The 20,996-nt window shown below is 43.4% G+C and overlaps 1 protein-coding gene across 7 annotated transcripts in view; it reads left to right on the top strand.

Annotated features, from left to right (window-relative positions):
• dlg3 (discs, large homolog 3 (Drosophila)) overlaps window positions 1–20,996 on the top strand; it is a 104,657-nt gene that overhangs the window by 65,793 nt on the left and 17,868 nt on the right. For 6 of the 7 annotated variants that reach the window (XM_078169401.1, XM_078169402.1, XM_078169398.1 and 3 more), the window contains 9 exons: window positions 645–698; window positions 1,197–1,247; window positions 2,493–2,617; window positions 3,044–3,213; window positions 4,093–4,229; window positions 5,722–5,866; window positions 9,204–9,348; window positions 15,771–15,927; window positions 16,551–16,653. In XM_078169401.1, coding sequence (XP_078025527.1) covers window positions 645–698; window positions 1,197–1,247; window positions 2,493–2,617; window positions 3,044–3,213; window positions 4,093–4,229; window positions 5,722–5,866; window positions 9,204–9,348; window positions 15,771–15,927; window positions 16,551–16,653 — 1,087 coding nt within the window. Of the gene's footprint in view, window positions 1–644; window positions 699–1,196; window positions 1,248–2,492; window positions 2,618–3,043; window positions 3,214–4,092; window positions 4,230–5,721; window positions 5,868–9,186; window positions 9,349–15,770; window positions 15,928–16,550; window positions 16,654–20,996 lie in introns of all 7 variants that reach the window. The other variant, XM_078169400.1, reaches the window with a different exon arrangement.

The raw sequence follows: 20,996 nt of genomic DNA, 5'->3' as shown, positions 1-20,996 counted from the left end.
TTGTTTTATTCAACCAAGAATCCAAACAGAGACAGGATTCATTTCACAAAGATATTAATCAGAAAAAAGCTTATATTTGAGACACTGGAGACAGTAAATGTTTGGTATTCTTGCTTAAACAATTACTGACAATTTAAAATACTTCTCTGTTAGTTGTCAAACCAATTAATCAACAAATCATTTCAGCATTACACATATAAATTAAACCTGACACCCTGAATTATAGAATAAAATATTTGGTCTTGAATTCTCGTCATGTTCCTGAATGGTTATTTTGTATGTGATACTACATGGTGTTATTTCTGCGTGTGAAATGAAAGTGAAAAGGATGTGTGGGATAAACGTATTGTCCCAACAGCCAGAACCACACAGCGGCTTCTGTTATGAGGTGACCGCAGGACGTCCGGCTGTGACGGTTAATAAGCAGTGGTCTCTCTGCCCCAGTCCTCATTCTCAGTCCTCACACCTTTGCCAACATGCCCACCTACACACGCAAACACACAGCCTCATCCCCAAGGAGATTCACCCACTGTTCCCATGGCATCCGTTCACTTTGCTCCCAAGTGATAGTGTGTGTACCGCATTACGTCTGCGTGCTGCCAGCCTCACACACTGAGATAATGTGTATCTTTTCATATTCACAGGCCAACCCTCCCCCCATCATCGTCAACGCAGACTCACTAGATGCAGGCCCTTATGTAAGTATCTGTTCTCTCTCTCTGTACAGTATATATCTCCCTCATTCACACTCCCTCTGTGTCAGCGCATGAGCGTGTGTGTGTGTGCGCGCGCGCGTGTGTGTGTGTGGATGAAAAGGCCTCCTCCTGGTAGCAACATGCTGTTTGCCATGTGGACCGACATCCATTATCCTATTGACCCTGCCTGTTTGTAGTGAATGTGCATTCTGCAGTTGCACATTTAGTTTCACAGTGCATGCGCATTCTAAGAAAAGAAAGACACTTTTAATTGCAACAAATCAGAAATTCATGGTGTTATTTTAATTTAGTTGAACGTATATTCTGTGTATTTTGTCAGTAATCCCATTCTCCATGGCTCTCTGTATCCAATCTGTACATATGTCCACTCTGTATCATATGGCGAAGGATTTAGCTGAAACATTTGCATGCCTCCCTTGTCTCTTACTATATTTTTAGGCTCAGCGATGAAACTAACCATTGTGCTCTTTATTTTGACAGGTAAATGGCAGTGATGGGATGTATAAATATGAAGAGATCATTCTAGAGAGGGTGAGTTGCACCATTTATTTCCACAGTTTACACATTCCTCTTTATATTTAGGATGATGGATGGATTTCTCCCCACTAGGTGGTAGTAAGCCACTCAGTCTTCACTCATTGAGCTCAAAGAACATGAAAACCAAACAAAAATCTTAATTTCTGTACATTTCTGAGAATCAAATGCGATATGATGTGTGTAAGAGAAGTTGCAGCTGTTACATCACTGCAGTAAGAATGCCTCATGTGAGTATGAGCGCAGAATAACGCCAGCGAGGCACCGCTTTTTACATAATCCTAATGCACATGTCATCAGCAGACGCCAGAAATGTAAAGTGCTCTCCTGTTCAATTGTTCAGCAGGCACCGCTGCACTTGTCAGTGGCGGTTCAGCTTGTAGTGGTAGAGCTATATGCTTCTGCTCTCATTATTCCACCCACATATAGATGCACCTCCGATCCCATGATAGATGCACACTACCTCTCTGGCCCTTCCGCTCTAAGTGGCATTTCTGCATGCGGAAAGCTTAAATAAGCTATGCGAAGTCACACTTTAAAAGGTCTGTGGGTGTGTAACATTTGGTGGTAAGGCCCAGTGTACTCCTCTCGGCTCCAGAGCAGCACACTGGGAGGCCTCAGCCTCCCTCTGTCCTAATTTGTTGCGACTGTTGCTCATTAATTATAGAAAATAATAAAGTGAAGTCTTTCTCAGCTGTCTTGTTTGCTGCCTGTCTCTGTGGCCACGGCTGTCAGATGCAGCAGTGCGGCCTTGACCCACTGGATCCAAATGGGTCCTCTGTCATTTCACGGACAGGAGAGACGGGAGGTGGTAGTGTCTGTCTCCCGCAGAGAGCAAGAAGCTCTGTATCATGCGATGGAAATGACGCTTCTCGACACATCTTTACTTTAGATCATAAATCCACTTCTCTGTTGACAGTTCTAACACTGACGCTTCTGTGTGGGTTGATGGAATAAGCGTGACATTTTGAATGAAGTGCCCTCTTCTAATGAAATACATGGCATTATTTTTTGTCACATGCAAGGACACACACACACAGATATTCATGAAAATGGACATCAGAAGCGTGTGGAGAAATCCCCGCAGCAGTTTGCATCGATCACGTGTTCCACTGAGATACTAATACACTTAAGAGCTACATTGCTCTGATCCTGAGCCCTCATTGGGTCTATCACTTACATCTAAGTGTACGTGCTGTTTATTGTACCCAACTGAAAATGCCAATCATAACCTGTGTGCAGGGGAACTCTGGCCTGGGCTTTAGCATTGCTGGAGGAATAGACAATCCCCACATTCCTGATGATCCGGGGATCTTCATCACCAAGATCATCCCAGGAGGAGCAGCTGCTATGGATGGAAGGCTGGGGTAAGTTCCCCTCACCATGTCACCCTCCCTCTCCTCCTCCTCCTCCTCCTCACCTCGCTCTTTCCTTCCACTCCTTTCAAGCTCCTGTGCACCCTCTGTCCTCTCTCTACTCTAACCTCCCTACTCTTTCTTTAAAGCTCAGCACCGCCATGTCCCGCCAGGCAGTGCTGTGTGGGAGGCAGAGTTTCTACAGCCCTCTGCCCCCAGGCTCTGTGTGTTTCCTCAAAGTTATGATTCACTGGAAAAACCAAAGCCTGAAACATGCAAAAATTATGATGTGGAGTGCTTTTTTATGTGCTTTGGAGGTTTCTGATTACATTGGCCATGCTTGGGTCTCTCCCTGCCTTTGTGCAGCGCTCTTATCTGTTGACTGACAGGGTGGTGTGTGTGATATATATATTAAAGCTTTTTTTCCCCCTTCCACAGGGTGAATGACTGTGTGCTGCGGGTGAACGATGTGGACGTGTCTGAGGTGGTTCACAGTCGGGCAGTGGAAGCCCTGAAGGAGGCAGGGCCCGTGGTGAGGCTGCTGGTCCGACGGAGGCAGGCACCACCCGAGACGATTCTGGAGGTCAACCTGCTGAAAGGACCCAAAGGTCAGGGACACATCCCACTTATCACACACGTAGATGAAGGAATGCACCAATCTGACTTTTTGAGTCTCGATACCTGGGCTTTGGGTGTCTGCTGATACCGAGTACCAGTCTGATACCAGTGTTTGATTAATAAGCTGTATGCCTCAGTGTGTGGAAGTGACTGGGATCTTTTTTTTTTTATGTGTAAGGCAACATCAGGCTTAACTCAAAACACCGCTCTCCTAATTTTGTAAAACAAAATGTGACAAATAAATACACTGATTTAAATTTACTTAACTGTTATTCATTATTAAAGAGCTCTGTGCAAAAGTCAGAGCATATGAGCCGTCTGAACAGGGTTCTCAACATGGAGGTGGCTGAGACGACAGCTAGCAGCTAACTGTGCTCACTCTATGTTGCTAGATAACTGCAACAGTGCTGACAGAGCTAATGATCTTAACCAGGGGGGAACAGACAGTAGGTGAAGCGTTTCAACGTATGAGTGCAGTGCAAATTGTCACCAATATCCAACACAGCTGTTTGAGTCAGTATCGGCCAGATATCTGATATCAGTATCGGTGCATCCTTACTAAGATGGAAATATATTAGTCCATTGTCATGCGAGCTGCTTGAAGATGAAGTTATACATTGTCTAGAATCATTAAAGACACATTTGTTAATACAGGTGAGGGTTTAACTTGCTTTCTCAGAATAAATGAGCATTAAATTTGGAAACATAGACAAAGACTGCACTTTGAGAGCAACATTTACTCAGTAGTGAAGTATGCAGCAGAGAGGAAGCAGCTCCAGACATGGAATATGTGTCTAAAAATGTGTAAAATCAGAGGCAATTCTTAAGTGCACGTATTGACTGTCTGACTGTGTGTGTTACTCAACCAGGGCTTGGATTCAGTATCGCCGGAGGGATCGGCAACCAACATATCCCAGGAGACAACAGCATCTATATTACCAAGATCATAGAGGGAGGAGCTGCCCAGAAAGATGGACGGCTGCAGACTGGAGACCGCCTGCTAGCTGTACGAGCCTCCCTGTGACTCACTCACATATTCAGTGTTCAAACCAAAATAAACTCATTTTAGGTGGTCATGTAGTTCACTGGCAAATTAAGTTGTTAGAAGTAATTACAAACACGTTTATGGGACATGTTAGGTACACTGCAGTACATTATGTGGTTGGTTGCCCCATCCCGTCATATTGAGCTTAGCAAGACAGACAACACACATCAACATTTATGACACTGTGCGTGATTGATCATTTGCCATTTGGGTCATGAGGTGAGACAATAAAATGGCCCATTAGTTAGACATACAAGTAAGAAATTATATTAGTTTAAGGCTGCATCACTTAGCTCTCATTATTACAGAATACATAAACAGACACGTTGCTTTACTGAATATTTTACACCTAAAATACAAATACAACACCAGTCAAAAGTTTTTAATCACTTTTAACTTTAAATAAATCTTTGAGACACATATATGTGACTTTTCATTTTATTGGAAACGACTTCCAGCTGGTTGGGCAAACACTGCATCTTAAATTAAGTAGTTTTAACCAGCGTACAACATGTTTTTAACACCCTGTGTATCGGCTTGACCTCTCCAGTGCAGCAGCTCATAGTAAAGCACAAATTAGAATACAAAACATAAATAATAATGGAAGCCACCCTCATTATTTCTTTACCTTTTCTTTGTTTTTCAATGACTTTCCTCTAATGGCTTTTTTAAGTTTTATTTCTGCAGCTGCACAAGATCCTTATCACAAACTGCTAAGAGTTAATTGAAAATAATTTTTAAAAAGCACTAAAATATCCCATTAGACAAGTGACAGCTGATAAAATACAATCTCAGGCATCGTTTTGGCAGTTAAGAATCAGTTTACAACAGAAAAGGCAAGCTGTTGCTCCTCTGAGAAATGAAAAGCTGCCTGAGATATTTGTTGTACCTTACATTACAAAAAGGCATCTAGATGCTGAAAAGACCACAGAGAGACAATTGACAGTCACAAATCTACAGTATAGCTTCAACTTTAATGTACACCAGGTGTCTAATTAGAGTGATCAAGATCCAGGATATTTGCAGTTATCTAAAATCTCAACCAATTCTCACTGCACTGTGAGTTATTTACAAAGAGGACGTTGCTTCAGATTTAACTAAATGCTGATATAATATATGAGGTGTTTAAAAACTTTTGACTGACAGTATATTTCCAGGGAATTGGATCTTAAAAGAGAAACTGCAGAAATTCAGAGCATCTTTAGAACCTCTACCTACTGCTTTTGACCTCTGTTAACGCTGCGCAGCACACCAACCTTTCACTCTGCTGTTGAAATGTACTGAAATCTCATAATACCTTCAAGCTATGATTCATTATTGTGTTGGCTGGTGTGATGGCTGCTGTGATGCGTGATGTTGTCACAGTGCAGCAAAGACACGAGGTGTTCAAGTGTTGATACAAGGTTTTTTTTTTTCTTTCCTCCTATCTTTTCTCGACAATCATCACATTCAGGTGAACAACATCGTGCTACAGGATGTGCGTCATGAGGAGGCAGTGGCTGCGCTGAAGAACACCTCTGATATGGTTTACCTCAAGGTGGCCAAGCCTGGGCCTGTGCATCTCAATGACATGTACGCCCCTCCAGACTACTCCAGCAGTACGTATCTACCTCTTCTTGTTGTTCCATTCATCCTGGTCGTGATGCAAACACTGTTCACACACTGCCTAAGTCAGAAACTACAATTTATATTCACTGATCCATTGGTTCCCACCCAGGTACCCCCACAGCCCTGTCAGATGAAATCACATACCCCTTCCCAGATTACCAATGTATGTTCCAAATGTAGAACACTATTCAATATAAAATAGGGGATACTGTTGAAAAAAATCAATTTAACAGACAATATTTAGTTTGGTTGGTCGGCTGCTAACACAACTACTACTTGGAGTTTAAACCATTTATCCATTACTTTAAGCTAACTGTTTCAACCCTTTATCCATGGCCTAACAGTTGTCCATTGTTTTAAGATAACTGTGTCAACCATTTGTTCATTACTTTTAGCTAACTATTTCAACCATTTATTCATGACTTAACCAGGAGATGTTACTTTTATCTAACTGTTTCAACCCTTTATCCATGACTCAACTATTAGCCGTCACTTTTAGCTAACTGTTTCGACCCTTTATCCATGACCTAATAGTTATCCATGGCTTTAAGCTAACTGTTTGAACCCTGTATCCATGACTTAACCGTTAGCCGTAACTTTTAGCCAACTGTTTAAACCCTTTATCCATGACTCAACTATTAGCCGTTACTTTAAGCTAACTGTTTTAACCCTTTATCCATGACTTAACCATTAGCCGTTACTTTTAGCTAACTGTTTCAACCCTTTATCCATGACTCAACTATTAGCCGTCACTTTTAGCTAACTGTTTTCACCCTTTTTCCATGACTTAACCGTTAGCCGTTACTTTAAGCTAACTGTTTCAACCCTTTTTCCATGACTTACCTGTTAGCCGTCACTTTAAGCTAACTCTTTCAACACTTTATTCATGACTTAACCGTTAGCTGTTACCATTAGCTAACTGTTTCAACTCTTTATCCATGACTTAACCGTTAGCGTCACTTTTAGCTCACTGTTTCAACCCTTTATTCATGACTTAACCGTTAGCTGTTACCGTTAGCTAACTGTTTCAACTCTTTATTAATGACTTAACCCTTAGGCGTCACTTTTAGCTAACTTCAACCCTCTATCGATTACTTTAAGTTAACTATTTAAACCATTTATCCATGACTTAACAGTTAGCCGTCAACCTTTCAACATTACTTTTAGCCAAATCAACTGTCTCTTCATTACTTCTAGCTATTTCAACCATTTATCCATTACTTTTAGCTATTTCTGTCGTGGGAACAGAGCTCTTTGCCGAGACAGAATCAATCACACACAGTGACAGGGCTAGCTGTTAGCACAGAAAGCTAACAAAGCTAACATTACTCAACAGTTGTTAACAGGTTTAGCAACAGAGTCAAGCCGTTTCAGTGTCGGTGTGTGATTAACAGCTTGGTGTCAGATGTTAACCTCTGCTGTGGGGCTTCTGCCCAATTGGCAAAATATGACATGTAGTGATGAGATCACATTGTGCTTTGTTAGATCATGCTAACCGGGCAGAGAGAGCAGGAGGAGAGCTTTTCACGGGAATGGTCCTTCAGCACTGCATTGATCAGCATTAACAGCTGATCAGCAGCAATCCACTGTTGCTGCCTTACACCCCCCCAACCCCTCTAATTCTATGGTTAACACTGAATGCTTATAATAATATGCTCCTAATCCTGGACAGCATCATAACCAGTTTTGCATTTTTCACTTTCCCCAACAATTTCATTGCAGAAAAAGAAAAAACACCTATAAACATCGCAACATTCATTGCATGGCAATATTTGAGAAAAGCTGCCATGAAATCAGGCATTTCAGGTTGCAAAACAGCCTGCAAAATCTTGGAGGGACTGTACTTTTATCTCATCATTTGAACTGTTTAGTCTATTTGTTATTTATTACTTTAAGCTACCTGTTTAAACTTATGTGCTTGCTAACTAGTTTTAATGCACTCTTACACAACTGTAATATGTAGTGTGTCTGTGTTATAGCTGACTTAATATGTTGAAATATTATTTTAATCAAATCATAATTTATATCTTATCAAATTAGTTGAGTTACAATCTTTCCACGTACCCCCAGGCAACTGCAGAAGTAACCCCTAGGTAGGGAATCACTGCGCTTTCCCACATAGCAGCCAGCTTCCAAACTAGATCAGGTTTATTTATATGAAATGTTTGACGTAAGGTAAAGGGTGATTTATAAGCCGGTGTCCATGTTAGAGCGTTTTGCACTGGGAATAATCTTTTCATCTTTATCAGAGATGTTGAATGTTAGTGTTGGATCACTGTTCTCTCCCCAAAACTGCTATGCCCAGACACCCACATACTGAATGTAGTGAATGCTTGCACACACACACACACACACACACACACACACACACAAATCCTACCCACAGCAACAACAAGCGCAGTTCTCTGCCTCCCACTGAGTGTGGATGGTTTCTCACATCCCACCTGCTCATGAGAGCCCACGATCTTGAGCTGCAGCTTCTCAAATTTCCACAGAACAGTGATTTAGTATTAGAGGGGGGCTACTGAGGGCTTTTTTGTATGTTCTGAATGTTTGCAGTCGTAAGGGTTTTAAGTGAACCCTTAATACAGACTTAACCCCGCTCTGACAGTATAACCCCATGGTCAGATGATCTGGATTTGAAACGCTTGTTTCAAATCGCGGCCTCCATCAAGAATGTAAATTCAGAGGGAAAGAGTGTTTTTCATGCTTGCAATTGTGTCTTTTGCGTGCATGCACAAAGACTAAACCAACTTTTTAGAAGAGGTGATAAGAAGATAGACAGATTCAAAACAACATCAGGTCCAGATCACTGAAACATCTTTGTTCATACATACAACAGATGATCTTGTGTGTATAAGAAGCCAATTTCCTAAATGCCATTTTGGGAGATTTTGGTTTCATACAACCTGGGTCCTAATTTTGTAGTTTTGGCCACCATTTATATTGCTAATAATATTAATTGTTCAAGTTAACTGCAGTGATCTTATTAAAAATTTTTTGGAAGAGAAGAAGAAGGCGAATGTTACAATTATTACCCAGACTGTCAGGTCTAAACATTTACAACTCACACACTGACTTCCCTGGTTCAACTCTGACCTGCTGTACTTGCCATAGTTGTGTGTGTATAGATTTCCATGCACTGAAAGGGACTGTTACTGACATCAGGTGCACTCATTTATAGCTTTCTTCTGTCCAAAGTGGTTTAGATAACCTGGCTAAACTGTTGCCTCATTCACAGTTTGCCTGCGTCTTATGCAGCGTTCCTGTTGTGCCTGTGTTGTAATCATTCTTTCTTTCCCCCTACTGGCCTGGCCCTCCCTCCAGCCTTCCCCACCATGGCGGACAACCACGTCAGCCACAACTACATGGGGGCGATGGAGCCCAAGCCAGTGTACCCGCCACCCCAGGTCACCCCGTCCAGGTACTCGCCAGTTCCCCGTCATATGCTGGGGGAGGAAGACTTCACGAGGTAGGTTACAGACCGGTTCCTCCATGAATGACTCTGCTCTCATACATTACACTCATACAGGCTCTATGAGTGTAGACTTGAATGATCGTAGCACATACAGTAGACTGCTTGTGGATATCAGCCAAAGGCCGTATTGTGTTTTTGCTGTTGTAGTTGTAAGTAAAGGCGAATGGGTGTGGAGCTAAATTGCATAGGATTAAATTACAGTCTTTGAATATTATTTTTTAGTTTTGCATGGGTTTCTCTTTGCCTCCATTTTGTTGCTGTTTTAGGTGTTCTATAAGGTGGTGTGGTTTATTTTAATAACACCTGTACGTACAGAAATTTAAATTGCCCTTATGAAGTGTTTCATGAAGCAAAAACAATGCTTTGTCTACAATCTTAGCTCATCAGGACCTGGGTGGTGCAGACTGTATTATAGCTTGACAGTGTGTGGTGGCTGTGTGCTGACCAAATACTTTGCAGAGAGGCCTCTTGTCACTTCTTGTACTTGTTATGACTGTGTTTTAACCTTTGACCTCCTATCCAAGTACTGGATCAGAAGTAGCATTCATAGAGGCTTGATTGGAGTGCCCCACAAGGCCTTGAGTCATCTTAACCCACAGCTTGGGGGGGGGGGGGGGGGGGGGGGGGGGGGCTGTATTCCCCCTGTGTGTGCGTGACTGCATGCAGGCGTTGTATGCGTGTCCGTGTGTCGTGGAGCGAATGTGTTACTGGATGAGTGTTCGTTATGTGGCCCTGTAATGTCCTTGTACAAGCTGTCTACATGACTTGTATGTGCATTTGTCGCATCCTTGTTGGTGTGTGTGCTTTATTTGTGTCCTACACTTGTCCCGTTCACTGTGATTCCTGTACCCCACAGCAGGGCTGAACCTATTTACAGTGTCATCCACAAACCTGGGGACATGAAGGTGCCCCAGGCCCTCTACAGAGGCTTCTGTCCTTCCCCTGCTCCCTTGTGCCAAGGTCCACTCCCCTTCTCTGGCAGGTACTAACCTAGTCCATCACGCCTTGCTTAGCTAACCCTCCTCTGTATAGCTTAGCATGTGGATCTGGCGTCAGACAGGGAAGGGCCAGTGGGCGACTACTGCCTCAGCAGGAGTATGTTGCGACACATTTTTACACAAATTACACAAGTAGAAGAAAAAGATTGAGAGGAGAAATATGGCGACCTCTTTGCACTTTCTGTCTCTAGCTTTGCATGTAAGTGTTTCCCCATTTTATGTCTACTGCTTTGTATGCTGTATGTTGCTGCTTTTTATGTTTGTGTGACACACTCAGTGTTTGACTCATATGCGGCTACTTAATCTTTCATGATTTCACACAAACTGTGCTGCAAAACGAAACACTATCAAAGCAAATTGACTGCAGAGCTGAAATGTTTTATCGGAAATTAGCTTATTATTTCTTGCCCTTTGTGTGTTTGTTTTGTTTTTTTTGCTCTACTTTTCATCATTTCAAAGGTCTACCCCACAGTCATTATTTGTCCATCAATTTTCTACTAATCTGCTCGCATCTTTGAATCTAAAACAATAGGGCCCTGTTTATCACAGTTTAAAATGGAGTCGTACCTGCTCTTCACAAACACATCTCCACGGGAGTGCAGCCGAAAGGGCTTCACGCTCCCACAAGCTGCTCAATTCCATCTGTCAGGAGGCATCGACAAAACTAAGCCTCCATCTCGGGCCAAGCTACTTTCACTGGTGGCTACTGCTGAGTGAGGACAATTATATACATGATATTTATGGCAATGTGTTTGGCATCACCAAATGTGCAGAAGGCCTCTTGTTTGTTGATTTAGTTTCACTTATTTGCTCTTATTTATTACATTAACATCCACAGTCTTGCCCATCGTGCTTCACCTCATGGATGAATGCCCTGGTGTCTCTGTGTGTGTGTGAACCATTGCTTTTATGGAATGTGCTTGTGCTGAACGTAGCTTACATTGTCTGCCATATATGCCATGTATTGTTGCCAATATGTGTTTTACCGTGTGAGTGTGTGTGTTTGAAAGGGGAAAGAACAGATTGTGGTGTGGCTGTAACTCAAGGCAGGTTGCTGTGGACAGTACAGGAGGATGAAAGGGCTAACTGGAGCCGCCCAACTCAAATATTCTGCTTTGCAGCATTGGAATGTTTTGCCTGCTGCTCTATGTATGTAAATATAAACACTGAGCCTTGCTGTTACCATAAATGTAACGGGGGAGTAAGAGCCTGATCCGGTGCAGGCCAGCGGACCAGTAGCAGTAGACAGTCCTGCAGCTGTCATGATTCATCTGCACATTGGGAAAACCAGGCCATGCACTCAGGTCTTACCCCTCTCATCACCCATGCTGCCAGCACCAATCACACACACACATACTGTACGCTGCAATATTTCCTCATAATGTGCTGACACATACACGCACAGATACACACGCTTTAAATTGTGCAGTGCACAATTACCACACGGGCACATACCTGTGGGTATACATCCCGCATGCCAGACAACTCGTAAATCAGCGGTGCAAATGAGAACGGCCTACATACTGTGACCATACGTGCACCTGTTCGCCCCTAGTGGGTTTATGTGTCATGTCCGCCGCATAATCAGAAAAGAGTGTCTCGGAGGACGTCATGGCAGACAACCGACTTGATCCCAATCACAGCAGATGAGCATCCAGCTCCATCACACTGACAGACACATAGCAGACACCTCCCTCCAGCACCAGCAGCTTCCCCATTGGCTTGATCCGGGAGTGGTTATTTTAGATGGATGCTGTAGTAAGCGCAGGCTTCCGCAGAAGTGGAGCAGGCTGGTTGTGAGGAATGAGTCAGAGCTTGTATCGGCCCTCTGCCCATCTGCACATCCCCCTCAGTGGTGTCATCGCAGACACATCCTCCCCCTTCTCCATCTGATATTACCCCCTTCTTCTGGAGATATGTCATCTGATATTACCCCCTTCTTCTGGAGATATGTCAGTGGCATGCATCCTTGTCTCTGTCCACGTTGGGCTCGATCAGAGATAAAAACCTTTGTGTTTAAATATGCATGTTTGGTGTAAACATACTTGTGTACAGTAGTGACAGTGTGCAGAATCACTAAACAAGCAGCTCCCGTCTGCTGGTCCTATCAGGGCTGCAGTTGTTAGATATACACGACAATGCTTCCAGTGAGGCTGCTTTGTTCAGGCACAGCTTATGTAAATACAGAAGCCTGTGGACTGCAGCAGGTGAGCTAATCAGTAACCTTATGTGTCTCATGCACACACACAAACAAAACCTTTGACTGGTCAGCGCAAGAATTCAGTCATCAATAACGAGGAATGCTTTTACTTTTATGAAGTGCTTTTTAGAGCTGCAGAATCACAAAGGGGAGTTTGAAATGAAAGACAGCAGATTCAGCTGAGCACTTGTCTTAGGTGTTAATCATTCATCGCTCCAATTTTATTCTTAGTCACAGTCAGAGGCATGGAATATCTTAAACTGTCTATCACCTTAGCAGTGAATAAATTTTTCCCTATGTCAAATGAGAAGAAAATAGCAGGCCATGAAGAAGAGGCAGAAAATGTGAGGGTGAAATTTAAGCAGTGAAAAGGAAGACAGAGACAAAGCAGCATTTTAATTTTATCAGTACACGCCTCTATACATAAGCTGATCCATGCGGGGGAACGGGGGGGGAGATAAAAGTGCTGCAAGAGGTAGTGTCTGTCTGTGGAAAATGGCGTCCATCTGCAGCGTCCACCATTAATCAGCCAAGCAGAGCCAATTACTGGGCTGAGTCCAGGGCAGCATGACCCGCTGAACCCTGCAGCCCAGATATCCATTCACAGCTTTAGGACTGAGCTGCGACTGCCTCAGCCAAAACACTGAAGCAGACAGGGAGAATACAGCGGTGGCAGGGTGAGGCGGGGGGGTTCTGATTTAGAGAAAAGAAGTCGCAGGAGAAATGGCTGGGCAGAGAGAAAGGGTTTTTACCGCTCTGTAACTGTTTACATTCCTGGCATGGATGAAAAGGCAAAGGGGGGAAGGGAGGGTAGGCAGGTCTTGTGATAGGAGGGGAGGACATGATCCCTGTATGTAAAACTGTAGGAATTCACTCCCATTTTCTGTGACAATGTCCAGCCGGTGCACATCCTACGGGCAAACAGTACATGCGGACACACACATGCATACTCCAGTGACTGTAACATAATAAAGAGACGCTGGCCTTGTTGTCCAAATGTTCCACAGTAGTCTGCACATTATTTTCCTGTGAGGAAGTCTAGCTTCCAGCGTGCAGCCAGGTCACAGAATACGGGGGCGAATGAAAGGCCCGAAAGTCATGAAAGTCAGTTCATGAGCTCCTCAGTTTGTTTACACTCTGACAAATTAGCAAGGAGCTTCTGGGAATCTGTCTGCCTATTCTCCAGAGGGCCTGGGCTGACAGACAGGAATGCTGGTGTGCTGCATTGGAGATGGGGGCTGGACCCAAAGCAGCATCAGAGTAGAGACGCGGGGACAGCAGGGTGTGAAAGGATATCAAACTTGGATAACCTCCAATTCGACACATCCGCCGAGCCCTGATGCTAGTGATGTAATGCAGTCCTGGTCAGTCCAGATGTCAGTGAGGGGGGACTTTGGCCTCCTCTTGCAGAACTGCTCGAAGATGATTTGCGTGGGAGCGCTAGGGTTAAGTGTTAAGTCTTGCCTTGCTGGTGATGATGGGGAGAGAGCGTTTGTGACAGCACAAAGAGGAGCTGCTTCCCATCACAGCACACAAGGATGAGATAGGGAACACGCAGGAGCTTCTACAAGTGCAGCCCCTCTCTCAGCGGAGGGCCAGACAGGAAGAGGGGTCGAGGAGTGAGGCCGATGTGCTGTAGCCACCATGTTCACAGTCAACATCTCATCCTCCATGTCACTGGTGAGGAGCCTGCCTGAACGCACGGTTAGGAAATGCTCTTTCAGAAGCAAGCACCGTTTCCGGATCCTAAGGTAACCATGGAGATCTGTGTGCCTCATCGAGCTGGGATGAAAAGCTCAAGATGGAAAGTGAGGTTATTTTAAGCTTGACTTGTTTGAAGGAAAGTCAGTTGTTTTAGCACATTCAAAGGCATTTGTTACATTTCGTTTTTTATTTTACTTTTTATCTCTGGTACTAAAAAGATCTAAAAAGCAAGAATGTTTTAAGCTTTGTCAGCACACGTAAATTAAATCTGTCCCTGATTCTGCCTTGTAGAGACACTGCTTGTAAGGAATCCTGCAGACCCAGACTCACTATGTTGCTATTGATCTTATTCAGTGGCCTTACAAAATATCATCTGCATCTGAGTTCAGTTCATTTCAAACAACTACACTTTAACAGTCTGGTTAAGTCTGTCTGTAGGCACTGTTTTATAGTCTAGGACTTTCCGATGCTCCTAATTTCTTTTAGTGGAGTAATCAACGCTTTTTCCAGTCATGGGTATGATTCTGAAAGTCTGGAATGCTGCCTCGGCTGCCATCGATGGGAAAATGGCCTTAACAGCAAGTTAGAGCGCAGCCATTAGGGATTGAGTAGGAATTGTTCCTGTAGACCGCAGGCTGAGTACTGCAAGAGAAGACCACTAATGGGAACCATGCAGTGTTTTCTGTTAAGAGAGGAAACTCTGTGCGTCTGTGTGTGTGTGTGTGTGTACGTGCATGCGTGTATGTCTGTGTGTGCATTTGTGTATAAAATATGCGTGTGTGTGTGTGTGAGGCCAACGCTGGGCTTCCTAGAGTGTGTGTGTTTGCACTTGTGTGAAGTGTGTTCTCAGAGGGCTTTTGCTGGACCATAGCAGCGGTTTGGCCTCTATCGCATCTTAAAACTGAGGCAGTCTGAATAGCCTGCTGGAGGATGAGTCATAGTGGCTAAAGCTAAAGCAGAGCGGGGCCTGTCGAGCAGGAGGTGGCTCGTTGTGTCTGCGTACGTTAAAGTGAGTGGGTGTTTAAATGTGTACACGTGTGTACATTTCCATGAGATTGCCATGCAAAGCAGAAAGTCTTATAGCCAGGAGATAATATGCATTCAGAGTCAAACGTGTTGCTGCTTGTTTTATTGCAATAGATACTATTGCAAAACTGTTTGCAGTGTTATCAGTGTAATCCACATCATCAGCAGTGTGATTAGTACATGATTACTACATGGTTAATCATTGTGTTCTACTGGTGAGCGGTCCTGTGGATAAATCATTCATGGCACTAACTTTCAAAAACTGTATATACAGAGTGGATCTACAGAAAGATCTGCAGGCCTATGGCTTGCAGCACTCAACATTTTGGGATCATGCACTAGAAGATGGCTGTTGTTTGAAACAGCCTCTGTGTACCCCTCTGTTTATGCTGTTTCTATTTTAGTTATGGTCATATCTCTCTCTAAGCCCATCTCCTCTATGCTATCTGTCCTGCCCTTCACCCTGACCCTGTTACTCTGTTTGGCAGGGAGCCGAGGAAGGTGTTGCTGCACAAGGGCTCCACAGGCCTGGGCTTCAACATCGTCGGCGGAGAAGATGGAGAAGGCATCTTCGTCTCCTTTATCCTGGCGGGAGGGCCAGCTGACCTGAGTGGCGAGCTGAGGAGGGGCGACCGGATTCTATCGGTCAGTATCTCAAGCAGTATCTCATGGTTTCTGTTCGCCCACATCAACAAAAAGTTTGAGCCAACTCCCGTTGTCAGAATAATGATGATAGAATTGAGTTGGCCCAGTGTTTAGACAGCCTGCAAACATCTGCCCTGCTGAAATGTCCTTGAGCAAGACATAAAATCCACAGTAACTTCGAGGGAGCTTGGCTGTGCTTTGCCAGACGAGAATTTTGAGAATCAATAAAGTATTCAATAAATTACATATTTAAACCCCTTGACTTATATTTCATAACTCTTAACCTTTTCAGAATCCAGTGTTGCTCTTGATATACACCCGTGTTATTTCAGCGCTGCTTTAGCCTGAAAATATTCAATCTAATGGTGAATAACATCTTTATTGTAATGCCTTTTGTGATTGCCAAGGTCATTTATAATCAGTAAAAGTCATATAATTTTGAAACATACTCAAGGTCAAGCCTTTACATGATGGGAGCAGATCTTATTTTATCTAAGCTCTGATCCATCCAGCTAGACTTGTTTCCTCTACACATCCTCACAATTAGACGAGCGGCACACCTGTAGGATCTGTTCTGGGTTTTCTTGCTAAAAGATTTCTTTTGTTTGCCTGGGTTGTTGCAGGTGAATGGAGTGAACCTAAGAAACGCCACACATGAGCAGGCGGCTGCAGCACTGAAGAGAGCTGGTCAGACTGTTACCATCATAGCTCAGTACAGGCCTGAAGGTGAGGCCATACTGTCTCACATCACACATGAATACTTCACGATATTGTGCCAAACCAGGGCTTCTTTTGCTCACAGTATTGATGGGCTGTGTTGGAAAGATTTATGATCAAACAACCAAAAGTATTTTGAGCCAGATAAGGCTGATAAGTATTGATTGTTTATTGTCCAGCCCCTGCTGACCCCCATGAATCAATGTCTGCGCAATGTTGCCTCCAAATTCCAACCTGTACTGATACGCTTGAGTCATGCTTAATTTATTTTAAGTTTGTGGAAATTTGATTAAACACAATTTTATTAGAATATGAGCACAATATCAGCTAAAATATTATTAGTTGACATTGTATTTTAGGAATGCAAATTTTCTATTAAATTTACAATTAAAGGGACACTGCACTGATTTTACACATCATAATCAGTTCAAAAAAGTTTCTAGAATGTATTTTGTATCTCTGGAGGTAGCTCTCTGAAGTCTGAGGAAATTATCTTGTTAATGTCATCAAGATTATCTCACTTGTCTATAAATATATAACAGAACACCTACACAATAAACTAGAGGCAACAACTTTAAAGGAATAGTTTGATATTTGGAGAAAATACAGGTTTTGAGTACATCAGTGGCACTCTTATGTCTGTACAGTAAACACAAAGGCAACGCCAACAGCAGGTTAGCTTAGCTTAGTACAAAGACAGGAAACAGAAGGCCTGGCTTTATTCAAAGGTTGTTTATTGTTTGTTTAATTCAGACAAAAACCACAGTGTAAAAACATTGAGTCACTTTGGCGTCTCCACTGGTTGCCTGGCAAACTCACATTGATGACCACACTCCAGGAATTAGTCTGGCACATAACCCCCTGCAAAATCACACATGTTGGTTTTTACACTTCATTTTTTGTACAGATTTAACACACAAGACACCATGTGTTACATTCCAAGGTGCCATTTGGCTTGTTTTTCCCCATTGACCGGAGCCAGTACAGCTGTTCCCCTCTGTTCCCAGTCGTTGTGCTAAGCAAAGCTAACCGTCTGCTGATGGTAGCTTTATTCATCATAGAGAGTGGTATCTCATCTAAAGCTGTGTTCCATTTACTTCGGAAGTAAGAGGTCAGAGCTGGTAGTGATGTCACACCTGAGTTGACCATGTTCCAATACAACGATATGGAAAACCAAGATGTTAATAATACCAGTTTTAGCCAGGTTAGCCATTGCTAGCAATACCAATTGATAAAAACGCAGTATTTTTTAATGAGACACAAATAAGACAGAAGTGCTAATTAACAGTATATAACTGCAGCATTCATTACTTTTGTTGTGTGGAGCAGCCATATTGGATTTTGAAGTCAGGAGTGATGCATGGATGTATTAAGAGACCTGGATACAGTGTCGGAGGCAGGCCCCCCTTCATTCCAATGAAAGCTGCTCATGAAGCCAGAAATGCTCTTTTTCTGCAGTTTGAAATTACCCAGATCTTCCACATTATGAGGCCCACAGAGTAGGCGCACTGGTGGCTTACTTCTGCCAGACGAACAGCTAACTTCTGCTTTAGCGCTCCGCTAACTTGAATGGTGATAAAATTATTAAATCTTGCAGCTCTTCTAGACTTTTGAAATGTTACTTGACCAAATGGATCAAATACTGGTGGTAAAACACGTCACTTTGTGGGAGTTATGCACTCAAAAAATATATCCACTGATTTACCGACATCTCTTTCACAATATAAGTCTAAGGGGAAATGTATTTTTGGGCCCCAGACAGTGTAATTTTGCTTTTTGCCACTGTGTAAAATTCAGTTCCGTCTGGCACTGTTCTTGGAGGCTTGGACTGATGATGCTGCGCTCCATCTACCTTGGAAGTTGGAGGTTGGAGCTGGAAATTATGTCACACCTGAGTTGATCTTGCTCCAGTAGAACAAGTTGGAAAACCAAGATGTGGTTAGCAGTACCAGTTCATTGTTAGCAATACCAGTTGATAACAACATATTACACTGCATTTTTGCGCATACAGACACTGCATATGTCCTCAGACGTTGGACTATGTTGTGTACAACTGTTTTAATGAGACACTATTAAGAAAGACGTGCTAATAAACAGTACATTACAGCATCTTTCACTACTGGTGATGTGCGGAGCAGCCATATTGGATTTTGAGGTTAGGGTTTGTGAAGTTTCTCTGATGTTCTTAACAGGAAATACAACTTCTGGGGGCGTTTCAGCCAAAATTCCCAGCTAGGAATTCGACAATTCCAACTTCCCGGGGCAAATTGAAAGCACCACAACTCTCGGGCCATAAAGCAAATATGCGCACTTCCCCTTTAAAAGCTGTGGGCATTCACCAGGTAGTGAAAGGTAGTAAGTTGCATTGTGGGAAATGTAGGATGCAATGATTTTGAAACCTAGTTGGAACATACTAGGGAAACAGTTAGGATATCTCCGCTTCTGTTGCTTTTATTTAAGCCATTTTTCAACCCACTTGTAAAAATCCCCCTGACTTCAAGAACATGCAGCACTAAATCGCAGGAATGCTCCTTTAAGGTTGCAAAGAAACATCAGGTCCACCTCGTTTGGCGGTGGATGCGTGATATCTCAGTCTGCTAATGAGGCCAGCGCTCTTCCTGAAAGGCTGCAGGAAGTATTCAGGTTTAGGGGCGGCACTTGTGTTAGCAGCAGGCTGAAGTGAGCCAACTACAAGGCGGGCAAACTGAGCCGCTGTTGTCCTTCCCTGTTCAAACCCCCGAGCCCCGCTGTTCGTGCGCACAAACCCCGGACAGCGAAGGAAATAGGACACTGAGCGGAAAGTGCGAGCTGAGACACCAGAGGAAAGTTTAGAAAAGGAGACTTTAGACAGAAGGTGGAAAACGGAAAAACTTCCAACTTTTATCTGTCTACCAGCCTGTGTGGATGGGGGATGGGCTCGACTACAACAGCAGCAGCAGCAGAGCAGAAGCCGCATGAACTCCCTAGTGAGTGGATGAAGAAACCGGCGAAATAATAGCCACAGTTTGGTTTGGTTGAGGTGGGAAGAGGAAGGACCGTCGCGGAATATATTGACACATTGAAACAGGAACAAGCGGAGCGAGGTAACATGTTTATTTTGACTGCTACTGTAACTGTACCGAGGTGGTGTGTGTTGCTCTTCCTAGCTGTAACCTGTTGTTTTACTCCTGTAGTCACGTTAACCTTACACTACATACAGACTGTATGCTCCCCTTAATGGTTGAGACACTACACAGAAAGAGTTGAAGAGTCTTCTAATCAGGCTTGACATTAATAAGTCACCGTGGGAGACATGTGATAGCCTCACCCCTACTGTACTTAACCACTCCATTACCTGGAAACCGCGTTTATTTGGTTTAATGACTTCTTGTTTGTCATTTCTTATTCAGAGTTCCTGCTTAAAGCAAGTTGAAGTAGATTTATGCTGTAACTGATATGCAGCAGGATCCATTCAGGTACTTCAAACAGTTGCTTTACTGTTCTTATGTAACCCAAACCCTTAGGTGGGGACACAGAGGTGTGGTCAGACAGGTGTTTGTCAGCTCAGTGGTGGTGGTTTCAGACACTGACCTCACCTGTGAACTCACATCTTTACCTTTACATCACATCTGTGAGCCACACCACTCTTTGGACTCTCTGACCACAAGTCCATGTTCATGCTGACTTGAGCAGAATTTATGTGTTGGCTGCCCTGTGAGCTATTTTCTAATTTACACAGACTCCAGTTCACAAAATGGCACCGCGCTTTCTTTGTAATAGTAAATTGTAGGTTGGCCGTGCATCGCAGGCTACTTTGGCAGCCGCATTCTTCCCGGTGTTTTGGTAATTCTTTGCATGTGTACTTGAGCATGCTGCAGTAATGCTGTAACAACAATGGGAAGGATATTGTGAGCTTTAGATGCAGGCTGAGTTCTCAGGTTGGACTATGACAGGAATGTGAAGGGGCATGAGTTGTAGCATGCTTTCACTCCATATTCCTTTCTCTTTGAATAAAAGCCAAGCCTCAAATGTCCAATAACTCTCCAAGATCATTGAAATTAAGATGGAACGGGATCAGTGAATGGGCACGGGGGTAGACTAAAGACAGACACAGGCTGAGATAAAAACTGACAGAATGGCAGTGTAGTTTTTTCATCTGCTACCAAATACCGATTATAATGCTTCATTCTTGTCCATGTGAGTTCATGTTGTCTCGCATGCCAGACCAATCAGGCAGCATCTTGAATAACGATGTGGTTCATTGAAGGGAACCTTTGTCTTCCATACCAAATCCTGCTTTCAGCTCTGCGCCCCCTTTGTAACCCAGTGGAGGACACTTATCTGTTTGTGTACAATGCTTAACTACTCAAAAC

This window comes from Epinephelus lanceolatus, chromosome 7 (genome assembly GCF_041903045.1).
Source record: "Epinephelus lanceolatus isolate andai-2023 chromosome 7, ASM4190304v1, whole genome shotgun sequence".
Classification (NCBI taxonomy): domain Eukaryota; kingdom Metazoa; phylum Chordata; class Actinopteri; order Perciformes; family Serranidae; genus Epinephelus; species Epinephelus lanceolatus.
The sequence above is the reverse complement of the archived record's forward strand: the minus strand, read 5'-3'. Positions and strand labels throughout refer to the sequence as shown.